The 12,104-nt window shown below is 44.7% G+C and overlaps 1 protein-coding gene across 5 annotated transcripts in view; it reads left to right on the top strand.

The window, feature by feature from the left end:
* Positions 1–12,104, top strand: part of ZDHHC18 (zinc finger DHHC-type palmitoyltransferase 18) — a 33,704-nt gene that overhangs the window by 9,115 nt on the left and 12,485 nt on the right. For all 5 annotated transcript variants that reach the window (XR_008331746.1, XM_053398687.1, XM_053398685.1 and 2 more), the window contains exons 3-6: positions 6,232–6,381; positions 8,794–8,931; positions 9,325–9,373; positions 10,282–10,384. Coding sequence is in view for 4 of the 5 variants with exons in the window: in XM_053398687.1 (XP_053254662.1) it covers positions 6,232–6,381; positions 8,794–8,931; positions 9,325–9,373; positions 10,282–10,384 (440 nt within the window). In the remaining variant the exon portion in view is untranslated. The remainder of the gene's footprint in view (positions 1–6,231; positions 6,382–8,793; positions 8,932–9,324; positions 9,374–10,281; positions 10,385–12,104) is intronic.

The raw sequence follows: 12,104 nt of genomic DNA, 5'->3' as shown, positions 1-12,104 counted from the left end.
TGTCAGATCATTTCTGCCAATTCCTCATCTGAGCCAGATATTTATTGTTGCTGTTTAGGGCTAGGCAATAACTGATTTTCAAGATTGCAATTTATAACCAGCTAAATATCATGATACATTGATATATCATGATATCTGAAATAAGGAACTACCGTATTTTTCGTCCCATAGGACGCACCTAGTTTTTTTGGGGGGAAATAAAGGGAAATTTTTTTCCTTTATTTCCCCCCCAAAAAGCAGGTCGGAGAAACCGAACCAGGTCGAGGAACAGCGGGATGGCGGCGCTGCGCCTCCCTGCTGTCCCCCGAGCTTGTGGGGCTGGCCGATATCTGCCCAGCGCGAGGGGCGCTCTGATTCAGGGCGCCCCGCCCGCCCGGAGGCAGGCTGCTATCCGCAGCGTGGGGAGCCTTGCGGGGAACTCCTGCAGGGCTCCCCACGCTGCGGATGTATGCCCGGCGCGAAGGGCGCTCTGCTTCAGGGTGCCCTGCGTGCCCGGCGGCAGGCTGCTATCCGCAGCATGGGGAGCCCTGCGGGGAACTCCTGCAGGGCTCCCCACGCTGCGGATGTATGCCCGGCTGGAGGGGCGCTCTGCTTCAGGGCGCCCCGCCCGCAGGGCGGCAGGCTTCTATCCGCAGCGTGGGGAGCCCTGCGGGGAACTCCTGCAGGGCTCCCCACGCTGCGGATGTATGCCTGGCGGGAGGGGCGCTCTGCTTCAGGGCGCCCCGCCCGCCGGGCGGCAGGCTTCTATCCGCAGTGTGGGGAGCCCTGCGGGGAACTCCTGCAGGGCTCCCCACGCTGCGGATGTGTTCCCGAAGCACCGGGCGCCCTGAAAGCAGAGCGCCTGACGCTCCGGGAAGCAGGCTGCTATCCGCAGCCTAGACATCCCTGCGGGACCTTCCACAGGGCTGCCTAGGCTGCGGATGTGTTCCTGAAGCACCGGGCACTCTGCTTTCAGGGCGCCCAACGCTCCGGGAAGCAGGCTGCTATCCGCAGCCTAGACATCCCTGCGGGACCTCCCACAGGGCTGCCTAGGCTGCGGGTGTCTTCCTGAAGCCTGGAGAGTGAGAGGGGTCGGTGCGCACCGACCCCTCTCGCTCTCCAAGCTTCAGCGAAAGCCTGCATTCGCCCCATAGGACGCACCCAGATTTCCCCTTCATTTTTGGAGGGGAAAAAGTGCGTCCTATAGGGCGAAAAATACGGTACACAGAGGCGAACAGGACAATGTCCTGGCAACTGCTACTACTTAAAGGTCTAAAACTGATAAATTATGATATTATCAATCACCTCATGGTCACTTTTAGCAGCAGGCAAGCCAAAATGCATCCAAATGAGACATTTGGTTTTGGGCTTGGCTACAAACTGGTGGTATTCCGGACAATCCAAAGTACGGTGATGAGTTATAGTGAATACAGATGATGATAATAATAATAATAATAAAATTTATTTATATCCCGCCCTCCCCAGCCGAAGTTGGGCTCAGGGCGGCTAACAACAATCAAAATAATCCAACATTCTAAAAACATTCATTATAGAATTAATTAAAATCAAATTGATGGCAACTATTAAGCAAAATTCTGTGCAGAATGCCAGAGGAGGGGGTCAGGCTGCGCCCTGGCCAAAGGCCTGGTGGAACAGCTCTGTCTTGCAGGCCCTGCGGAAAGATGTCAGGTCCCGCAGGGCCCTAGTCTCTTGTGACAGAGCGTTCCACCAGATTGGAGCCGCGGCCGAGAAATAACCTGAGACTGCAAGCAGGCTGCTAGGCAGCAGTCTGATGGCAGCAGAACTATTAACAGAGAGGGCACAGAAGCAGCAAGAGCCTGGCAGCAGTGGCACAATAATCAGCAGCCCGTGAAGCCTCGGCACGGCAGTGGGCGGCAGCAGCAGAAGCAGTGGCAGCCAGTTAGGCCTTGTGGTGGCGGCAGTAGTGGTGGTCTGCAAGGCCTTGCAGCAGTGGCAGAAGCGGTGACAGCCTGCAAGGCCTTGTCATGCCGGTTGCAGTAGCAGTGACTTGCAAGGCCTTGCAGTGGTGGCAGGAGATAGTAGCAGAAGCACAGGTGGCCTGCAAGGCCTCGCTGAGGCAGGCTGCCACAACTTCTGCCACCAACTCCCACTACCGCCAGGAGGACTTGCTGGCCACCGCCACTTCTTGCCACCACGGCGAGGCCTTGCAGGCTGCCACTACTATTGCTGCCATCTCCTGTCACTGACGCAAGGCCTCGCAGGATGCTACTACTGCCGTCACCTCCTCTGACTGCTGCAAGTCCCAGCAGGTTTCTGCTGCGAGAACTCGCAGACCACCACCGCTTCTGCTGCCAAATCCTGTCACCACTGCGAGGCCTCACAGGCTAATGCTGTTACTGCTGCCACTTCCCATCGCCACTGCAAGGCCTCACAGGCTGCTGCCATCACTCTCTTGCAGGCCACCGCCTTTACTGCAGCCATATTCCGTTGCTGCTGTGAGGCCTTGCAGGGTGTCATTACTGCAGCTACCTTTTGTCACTGCCTTGAGGCTTTGCATGCCGCCGCCGCTACAGCTGCCACCTCCCGTCACTGCTGTGAGTCTTTGCAGGCTGCCACTGCTACTGCCACTGCCTCCCATCGCTGTTGTGAGTCTTCGCAGGGTGCTGCAGCTACTGCCGTCACTCTTAGCACTGCTACAAGGCCTCGCAGGTCACCACTGCTTGTGCCACCACCGCTACTGCCCCCAGCTCCTGTTGCCACCGTGAGGCCTCGCAAGTTGCCACTGTTCATTCTGCCGCCGCAAGGCCTTGCAGGTTGTCGCTACTACTGCCGACACGTACTGCGGTCATGGCAAGCTGTTTCTGCCACTGCTGCTTCTGCCTCCTAGCCTCTGCCTCCTGCCTGCTGGCAGTCCCAGATTATTTGAATTCACTAATGACTCATTGCCATACTTCGGATTGTCCTGAATACCACCATTTGGTAGCCAAGCCCAAAACCAAAAGTCCTGTTGGGATGCATTTTGGCCTACTGATGAAACCGAGTGTGTGATGATTGATAATACTGTCATTTATCCATTTTAGACCCCTTAGTAGCAGTTGCCAGGATATTGTCCTGTTTGCCTCTGTATAGTTCCATCCTTATTTCAGACATTGTGGTAGTTTGCAATGTTTAGCTGGTGATATTGTGAGGTTTAGCTAGTGATAACATTGCAGTGTTTAGCTGGTGAGTTATTGCGATGTTTAGCTAGTGAGTTATCACAATGTTTAACTGGTGAGTTGTCACAATGTTGAAAACCATACACATTGTGATTCACAATATATTGCCAGCTCAAATATTATGAAACAATTATCACAATGTGAACTTCAAACCGGTTTTGGACGATATATTGCCCAGCCCTTTTGCCATTCCATTCCTCTGAAGCAGTTTGAGGGGCAGCTTGTGTGAGTTAAACAATCTTTCTCTCTCTATTTCAGAGCACAGAGGGAAAACAGCTTCTAGCTGTCTGTCGTAATTTGTTTCTGGCTGTTCACTTGTAGGTGACTAGGTAGGGAAGCTTACAAAGTTGTTGGAGAGGAGAGGTTACACCAGAACTGACTGATTTTTGTGGGCAGGCACACTAGAGTAAATTTTCATGGAGTAATAACTTATATAAACATTGTAAGGTCACTATTTTATTCAGCATCTAGTCTCCCACCAGAAGTGCATTTAATGCTGCACCTTAAAATTCATTGGATTGGTAAAAGGAGGGGAAGGATGGCTTACTCGAAATCCATATGATCCCAATTTATTAGGAATTGGAAGTGTGAGTTTAAACCAGTCTTTCCCTGTGCCCAAGCTTTGTGATTGAGGAGCCAAATACCTGTTCTCGTGGCTTTACTGATTCTTCAGATACATTTTTGGAGGTTTGTTGACAGGTCTGATGGACATTGATTGGCTTGTTTAGAACTGGTTTTATTTATTGGTTTAATGTATATTTTAAACCGTTTTGTGATTTTATTATATGAAAGCTGGTAAAGAAGCGTATTATAACGTCATCCCTGTTCATTTTGTCCACTAAAATCTAAAGAACTACATTTTGAGTGTAATTCAGTTATTTGCAAATCAATTTATCCAGCAATATGGAACTGCAACTTAAATGACAATGAGGAGCTGTTGTGGAGAAGGAAATAGAGTTGTAAGGGTAAGGAACCAAATACATGGGACAAAAGTCAATTGTCCAGATGCATTTTAGAGTTGTGATACTGGTTGGAGTCTAACTCACATGTAAATGCATATTACTCCTATTCTGTCCCAACTGCAATGCTTTCCTATTTGCTTCTGAGTTCAGTTCAAAGCATGGCATTCACCTTTACGGCTGTAAGTGATCTGAAGCATGTGTTGCTGTGGAAATGACTTCTTCCATATGTTATTTCCCAATTCCTTAGATCTGCAGGGGAGGTGTGCTGATGAAATGATTTTTAAATGTACAGTTGTTTATAGCCAAGTAGCCTGGATTTGCTTCTGGCTGTGATTTTATGTTCTATGTTAACTGTATTTTCTGAATACAGATTTAACTACTGAAGCTGCATGCCACTGAGAATCCAGCTAAATAAAATGAACTCTTCTGCCACGCTAAGAATTATTGTGCAATAGCACTACAGAAAAAATGTCTGGAGGCTGTGTTCAGTAGCTTCTCCCATTTACTTAGCTTCAGCCTGATAGTGTGATGCTAGCTGGAAGTGCTTGGATATGAGGGAGATAAGGTAGAAAGTTGGCATATTTTATGTTTCACAGTGGATCAGATTATAGATTTGACTAGCAGCAATTCTATAAAGAAAGCACTTAAAGCAGGAATGTCAAAGATATGCCCACAGATTGTATCAGGTCCTTTGGAGGTCTTAAATGCTCGAATTGTCATCTTTTTGCTGGAGTCATCTTAAGCCATCACTGTGTGCAAAATTTACAAAGCAAGAGTACCTACTTAGAATTTCTTAACAGTTTAAGGCACAACTAATCTGTTGTAAGTGATCCTTACTATTCAGACTTGGCAGCGGTCCACAATATTTTGCTGACCTTGTAGTCAAGAAACAAAAACTGTATTCCTGCATGTGCCCTCCAGCTTGACTAATGAAACCCCCTTCCTTTTTTTCATGTGTGGAATGCACCTTAATCAAGCATTAGCCACCCCCCTTCCTTTTCTGGCAGAGAGTGTGTTGCCTTTGGCTGCTGTTTGGCAGAGGGGCTCATCTGCCGAGTAGCAGCCAAGGAAACCTCCTACCTCCCTTTCCAGCTCTGAAGCAAGGAAGCAGGCAGGATCTTGCCCCCTTGGCTCTGCATGACTGAAGTGCTTTAGGCACCTTAGGCACATAATTGCCAAAGAATCCAGTCTTGTTGCCAACCTTGGTATTGGAGAGGGAGCCAGGGATTGTCGTAGCCCTGCCTATCTCTGTAGTTTCAAAGCCTGGAAGTTAGGATAGATGCTGATCATGCTCATTGGGGTAGGGACTGTCTAGCTGCCCTCATTAGTGGAGCAAGCAAAGATGTGGAAGCCTGCTTAAGAACATAAGATGTGCTCTTGCTGGATCAGACCATAGCTGGCCCACCTATTCCAGTATTCTTTGCAAGGATCCAAGCAACCGGCAGACACTAGGTGGCCCACAAAAATTTGGTTGGTGGTAGACCATAATATAGCACCTGCTTGCTACAGAGCTGCAAAAAAATCTCCACAGTTCTAAAGCCTCTTACCTGTAGCCAGGGGCCTGTTCTGTTGAATGTTGCAGCCAGGCTTGTAGCACCATAGAGCATAAGGACTGGATATAGGAATCCAAAGAGAAATCCTGTACAAGATCAGGCTGCCAGTTTATCTTTCTAAAGAGAAAGGCATGTGAGAATCAGAAAGGTCTGATTCTTTCTGTCTTGAGGTCAGTAATTCACACATCTATTTTCCACTCTGGCTTTTCTTAAAAATCTAATTCAAGTAAACTTTCATTTTAAAATAGGGTGTATGTTCTGAACATGGGTTGTTTGTTCAGAATCCTACACTTTTTGTATGAGTTATAATATTGTATAGACATGAGGAACAATGCATATTTAAAAATTAGCCTCTAAAAGATGCCCTGCAAAAATGGATTCTGTTTCATACCTGTGGCGTTTTATTGTTCAGATGGCATGTGTGTGAGTTGCGAGTTCTGCTTTTGGACAGGGGACTCGATGAGAAGATGGTCACATTCCCTCCATCCCTGTGTTCCCCTCTCGGATGAGTGTAATATGTGGATGTTTTTGCCTTTGCAGACAGCCTGGGCACTTCAACCTACCGCCCACCTGCCCGCACCATGGAAGTTGTTATAAATAAATACATGGTGAAGTTGAAATACTGCTATACTTGCAAAATGTTCCGTCCTCCCAGGACCTCCCACTGCAGTGTCTGTGACAACTGTGTAGGTAAGTTCAGAAAGAGTTGCCTTACAGGCTGTCAGGGTTGCAGTTCTTACCTAATCTTCCTGCTTCACTGAAGGCCAGAAATGTGTGAATTTGAGGCAGTGTGTCTCCTCTTCCATAATCAATCTCAGCTATGCCCCAAATGATGATATTTGAGTCTGGGTAGGCATACGAAGAGAAGTATTGTCTATTTGCAGAGTGAAGAGAGGGCTGGTCAGACTTCCATTGGCTGGTTGATGGGCTTCATTGTGCTTAACAGATCGGATAGGCTTCATTGACCGTTGCGCCTCCCCACCCCAATTTTTGTTGTACTCCCATCTCCATTTTCCTGTTTTTGCTGCTTCAGTAACCATCCCCCCAATGCCAGACTTCAAACGTGAAAGCCTCAGTCTTGGAAGAACAATAATCTCTTGTTCTAAATTGCTCCAGGATTCTCTCTTGTGTACATGCAACAGATTAACTAAGCCATTTCTCTAGTGTCTTGGAGGAAGAATACATGAAACACAATACTTGTAGATTTTCTAAGGTGTATGATGTTCTTTTTTATGTAAATTGCAGTGACTAGACAGTACTCCCCTCACTGAACACACACGTACACAAAAATACATGCATTTTGAAAGCAAAACATTGGTTTCCTTGATATAGGATTTAAACTGACACATTGCACTGACTTGGGGAGCATCCTCTTGGAGAAGGGGAGATGTATATTCCTGGGAAAGATTGCCAAGTTCTTAGACATGCTAGGATCTGTTGAAGTAGTTATGGAGAGGTGACACAACAATACTGAGCGCAATGTAACCTTGCTGAAAATTCAAGGGACAGGCAAGTTGCAAAAATATTTCTGCTTTAAAGAAAATTCAGCCCTAAATGCCTTCCATTCCTGGGCTGTTTGTAATGGTGAATTTTTCCTTTAGCAGTGGATTGTAATAAACATTAAAGGGCATATCAAGACATGAACAAAAGCTGTGGATACGCCCACATTGTTAACTCTTGCCAGGATGTATAGTGCTTCAGGGGAGGGGGAGGTCTCTGGGAGACAATCAGTCATGAAATGGATTGCTGGATGCTTGAATTGCGCAGTTTCTTTCTCCCGTTCTCTTTCTATATATGCTAAGGCAGTCTGATGAGTATACCTTCAAGAATTCAGTCTGAAAACAGATTTCCTTTGTCAGCCAAGTACATGTATAGTCATGTAGGTTATAGAGAGCAATTACAAGAACCAACTCGAAGGAAGTGTAATGTTAGGTTGAGTTGCTGGGCAGCACAGAACAACCATGTTCTGGGCAGGCTATGGTCAGCAGCCATTCAAAGGCTTTTCAGTAAGATATATGTTTTATATTCATCCAAAGATCTCAAGGCAGTTTGCAGCATAAAAATACAAAATAAACAGTATCCTTTGTGTGTGTAAGAGAGAGGAGGGTGAGGAATATAGGATCAGGGACCAGATATTATAGCATGACTAGTGTACTTGTTTTTCTACAAGTAAGGCCACAAATCCTTGCTTTGGGAGTCTTTAAATGCATATAGATCTGGTAGTGCTGCAGGACAAGAAATATATTTTATAACAGGATAGATCCACGCAGTGGGCTTAATGGCTAAAGGAAGACTTGGAGTTGGCTTTTCCACAACCAAGCCAACACCTGAATATCCCCCAAAAGGTTAGCCCTCAACAAGGTTATGTGTGATACAATCAGATGCATCCATTGATTTCAGACAAAGTGACTTAAAATGGCCACAGCCCTCTCCTTTTTTCTTTTTAAAAAAATCAAGTTATTATTCTCACTGTGTATATATTAGAAGAGAACATGGTCCTAAGAGTGGCCTCCAGTATTATTATTATTTTGCAGTGCATTTTCTTGAAAATATACTTGAAATGCTGAAAATAAACCTGCCAATATAATAATGCTATTGTGCGACTCCACTTGGAATGCTTTGTACAGTTCTGGATGCCACACCTAAAAAAGGATGTTCTAGAGTTAAAAAAGGAAGCAGAAAGGCAACCAAAATAATCAAGGAACTGGAGCAACTGCCCAGAGAGGAATGCTTACAACTTTTTAGGTTAGAAAAAATGTCAACTTTGGGGGCACAAGATAGAAATGTTTAAAATTATGCATAGCGTAGAGAATGAGTACAGGAGTGAGTTCCCATCTTCTCCCTCCCTCAAAATACTAGACCCTGTGGGACATCCAATAAAGCTGAATGTTGGAAGATTCAGGACAGACAAAAAAGAATATAGTACACAATATAAAGTGGAATTAATGGAATTAACTACCATAGGATGTAGCGATGGCCACCAACTTAAAAGGGAATTAGACAAATTCATGGTGCTGCTATGCTTCTTTTGCTTTTGTTTTCCTTGGGTTTGTGGTATGTAAACCACCCTAATATTATCATCTTGTTGCCTTCCCCCCACAGAACGGTTTGATCACCACTGTCCCTGGGTGGGCAACTGCGTAGGGAAGCGAAATTATCGATACTTCTATGCCTTCATCCTCTCCCTCTCCTTCCTGACAGCCTTCATCTTCGCTTGTGTCATTACTCATCTTGCCCTGCGTAAGTATAGCTTTTAATAAAGTACTTTCTGAACCAGAAGCTCTTCAGCTGTCCCTGTAGGTGTCTGGGTGAGCACATTTCCAAGCCAGGATGCTTTTCAATGCACCATGCCACCAATCTCTTTGGATGGAGGGAGAATTTACAACACCAAGCCAACTGTAAAGTGTTATTTAAAAGCTGGTAGAACACAACATTTTACATACGTTCATTATCGTGCTAAATTGAGGCAAACCTATCCAGGATAGCCCAAAACTTGCCTCACTGCTTCAGTCTTCCTGAGAACCTGGGCTTCCAGAAGGGTTCTGTATGCTGTCAGTGTCACGTGACCTCTTGCATGCTTGAAATATAAAATGGCTTCGTTCAACTCATTCATCTTTTTGCTTTGCTTTGCAGGCTCCCAGGGAAGTGATTTTCTCACTGTTTTGAAAGCAACACCAGCAAGATATCCTTTCACTATCGGCCTTCCTCCCCCCCTGCCCTCCTTTTTTTGTTGGGGACAAAGAAAGAGCCAGTTTAGCATAACAGATTCTAAAATCTAAAATGTCCTTCAATGTGTTTTCTGAGTGGGTAAAGCAAGAAACAGCCAAACTCTCATGATCACTTACACAGGGAATCTTCTTCTAGCGGCCAAAGAAAACTTTTGCTTTGGGGCTTGATCTTTGTTAATCATCTCTTTTTTTCTTTTTGCAGAATTGTCCACATAATTCTGCCTAACAGCTAGGACTGATACAAAGAATGGCTTCATTTTGTAAAATTTTGACTACGTAGCCCAGTGTTTTCAATCGTGCCCAATCTGAAAAACAAATTCTCAGTGGCCCAAAGCAGAAATAATATTCAGCCCTGTGATCAGACTTCCCTTGATGCAGCTTGCCTGGTGCCATGTTCATTTCTTTTTGGTGTCAAATGGAGACCTTTTACATCTTCATTTTAACTTGGCCTGTGTGGCTGGCCTGTATGATGTACTGCTTTACTTTGTTGCCGCCATTTGTTGTTAGTTTCATTTTCTTGTTTATGGGTTTTAAAATTTAAAAACCTGCTAATTTCTAGTACCTTTAACTAATCATTGAATCCTTTAAAGGACTGAAAAGCTGGGTATCTGATATTGCATATAAATAGCTAGAGATATCAGAAACTGAATCCTGGTCCTCTTGTACAGTATGTTTCTTGTTTTAGTGAACTACTTATGATAATTATCAACCAGTTTTTTTGTTCATGCCACCTTCCAGAAATATGCTGAAAGTGGTTTGAGGGGTGGTAAACTAAAGGAAAATATGCTTGTCTAGGGCTATTTGGGGTGAGTGGGTTCTCCACAATCACATACTGATGTTCCTTCCTTGACTCTTCACTCACTGTGTTGGAATTGGTGGTCTGTTTTTTCTCAGTATGGTCTATTTTTGGCCTCTCAGGGTTTCACACTTACTTAGTTGCCTCCAACTTGACAACCAATGAAGATGTGAGTATATATTTTTTCCATCTCCGTTCATCAAATAGAAGCCCAATCACTCCTTATTAGGGTTTTAAACCAATTCCATAATCAAGTGGTGCTTGCTATCCACTATTTCTGTCAGATTCTCATACAAAATCCATCTGATTTCATCAGGACAACTTTTTAATTGATTATACTAACTTCTTATTTGATGAGATATGTTATAGTCCTAATTCATGACTGGGGATAAGAGCAAAGCAGCCCTTTATGCTTCTAAAGACTTTTATTTTATATTTGAATTTGTTAGTTGCTCTTATATTTAAAGTGTTCAGATTGGCTTGCAAGAATACAATAAAATTCTATATTATGTAAGACTTTAATCAATATATGGGGAACAAATCATTGTCATGCACTCCTCTGTTGTGGAACTCTCTGCTCTGCACCTCAATAGATTTCATATATGTAAATGGGGAGAATACAGAGTAAGGCCTCTTAGATCTCCAGCATATCTAAGAAGGTGGAGAGGTAATGATGCAACAATGCAGCACCAGGGCTCTCTATGATAGCAAAGTGTCATTGTGTGATTTATGTGCTTGTCAGTACAGTGGTACCTCGGGTTACATACGCTTCAGGTTACAGACTCTGCTAACCCAGAAATAGTACCTCGGGTTAAGAACTTTGCTTCAGGATGAGAACAGAAATCGTGCTCCGGCAGCGCGGCAGCAGCAGGAGGCCCCATTAGCTAAAGTGGTCTTCAGGTTAAGAACAGTTTCAGGTTAAGAACGGACCTCCGGAACGAATTAAGTACTTAACCCGAGGTACCACTGTATGTACCAACTTTCATAATAAAACATTAAGATGATACAAAAATGCAGATGGTGCTCTCCACTGAATGGTTATAAATTGTGCAAAAGTCAAAGGATTGTAGGAGACTTTCAGCAGAAAATGTATTGTATAGATGACACACACACAATTTCAGTTGATGCACTAAACAATTGCTGTGTTGTGCATTTTGAGCCCTCTTAAAAAGTTTAAGATTCAGCCACTAACTTGTCAAGAGAGGGAGTAGTGTTTGCTTGAAACCCCTTCTTTGCTTCCCTCTAACCAAACAGTTGAAAGTTCCATCCTTTGGATTAGTGTGAGAAGATTTGTAGCATTAAAATATACAGTTGTTTGTGATGGAACATTCACAGATAAATGGTGTGTGCTTTGAACTTGATATCTTTAAATTTGTAAATTTTCACTTGAATCACCCATGCAACCATTTTGCTTCTCTTCTAAGCCCCTGATCTCAGACTCTTAAAAGAGGGAGATTTGTAAAGGGTTCTGCTAGTCGTCTTCCTTCTGCCTTTAAGTCCCCAAACTCAGAGGATTAAAAGGGGAGCAGGAGGAGACTCACAAAGCTTTTTGCAAGTCTCCTCGTGCTTCCCTTTCTAAGCCTCCAAGATGAAGAACTTAAAGCGGGAGGGAGACTTGCCAAAGGCTTTAAGACAGCCCCAGTTTTCCGATTTGACCCTCTAGAAGCTCAAATGGGAGCACAGGGGCTGTCTTAAAGCCTTTGCAAAAGCCTCTTTGAAATAGCTCCCACGAGCTATTTCAAAGGGTGTTTTTGCACAGACTTTAATCCCCACTCAGATGTTGAGCGGGGATTATGTCCTGCTGCCTGCTGGGAATAGGATAGCACAGCCAGTGCAGGATTAAACCCCTGGTGATGTCTGCTAATGGGTGGGTGGACCTAGTTTTAAGA

Source organism: Podarcis raffonei, chromosome 8, assembly GCF_027172205.1.
Source record: "Podarcis raffonei isolate rPodRaf1 chromosome 8, rPodRaf1.pri, whole genome shotgun sequence".
In the NCBI taxonomy this organism is placed as follows: Eukaryota; Metazoa; Chordata; class Lepidosauria; order Squamata; family Lacertidae; genus Podarcis; species Podarcis raffonei.
Note: the sequence above shows the minus strand (reverse complement) of the source record. Positions and strands in the feature narration are given on the sequence as shown.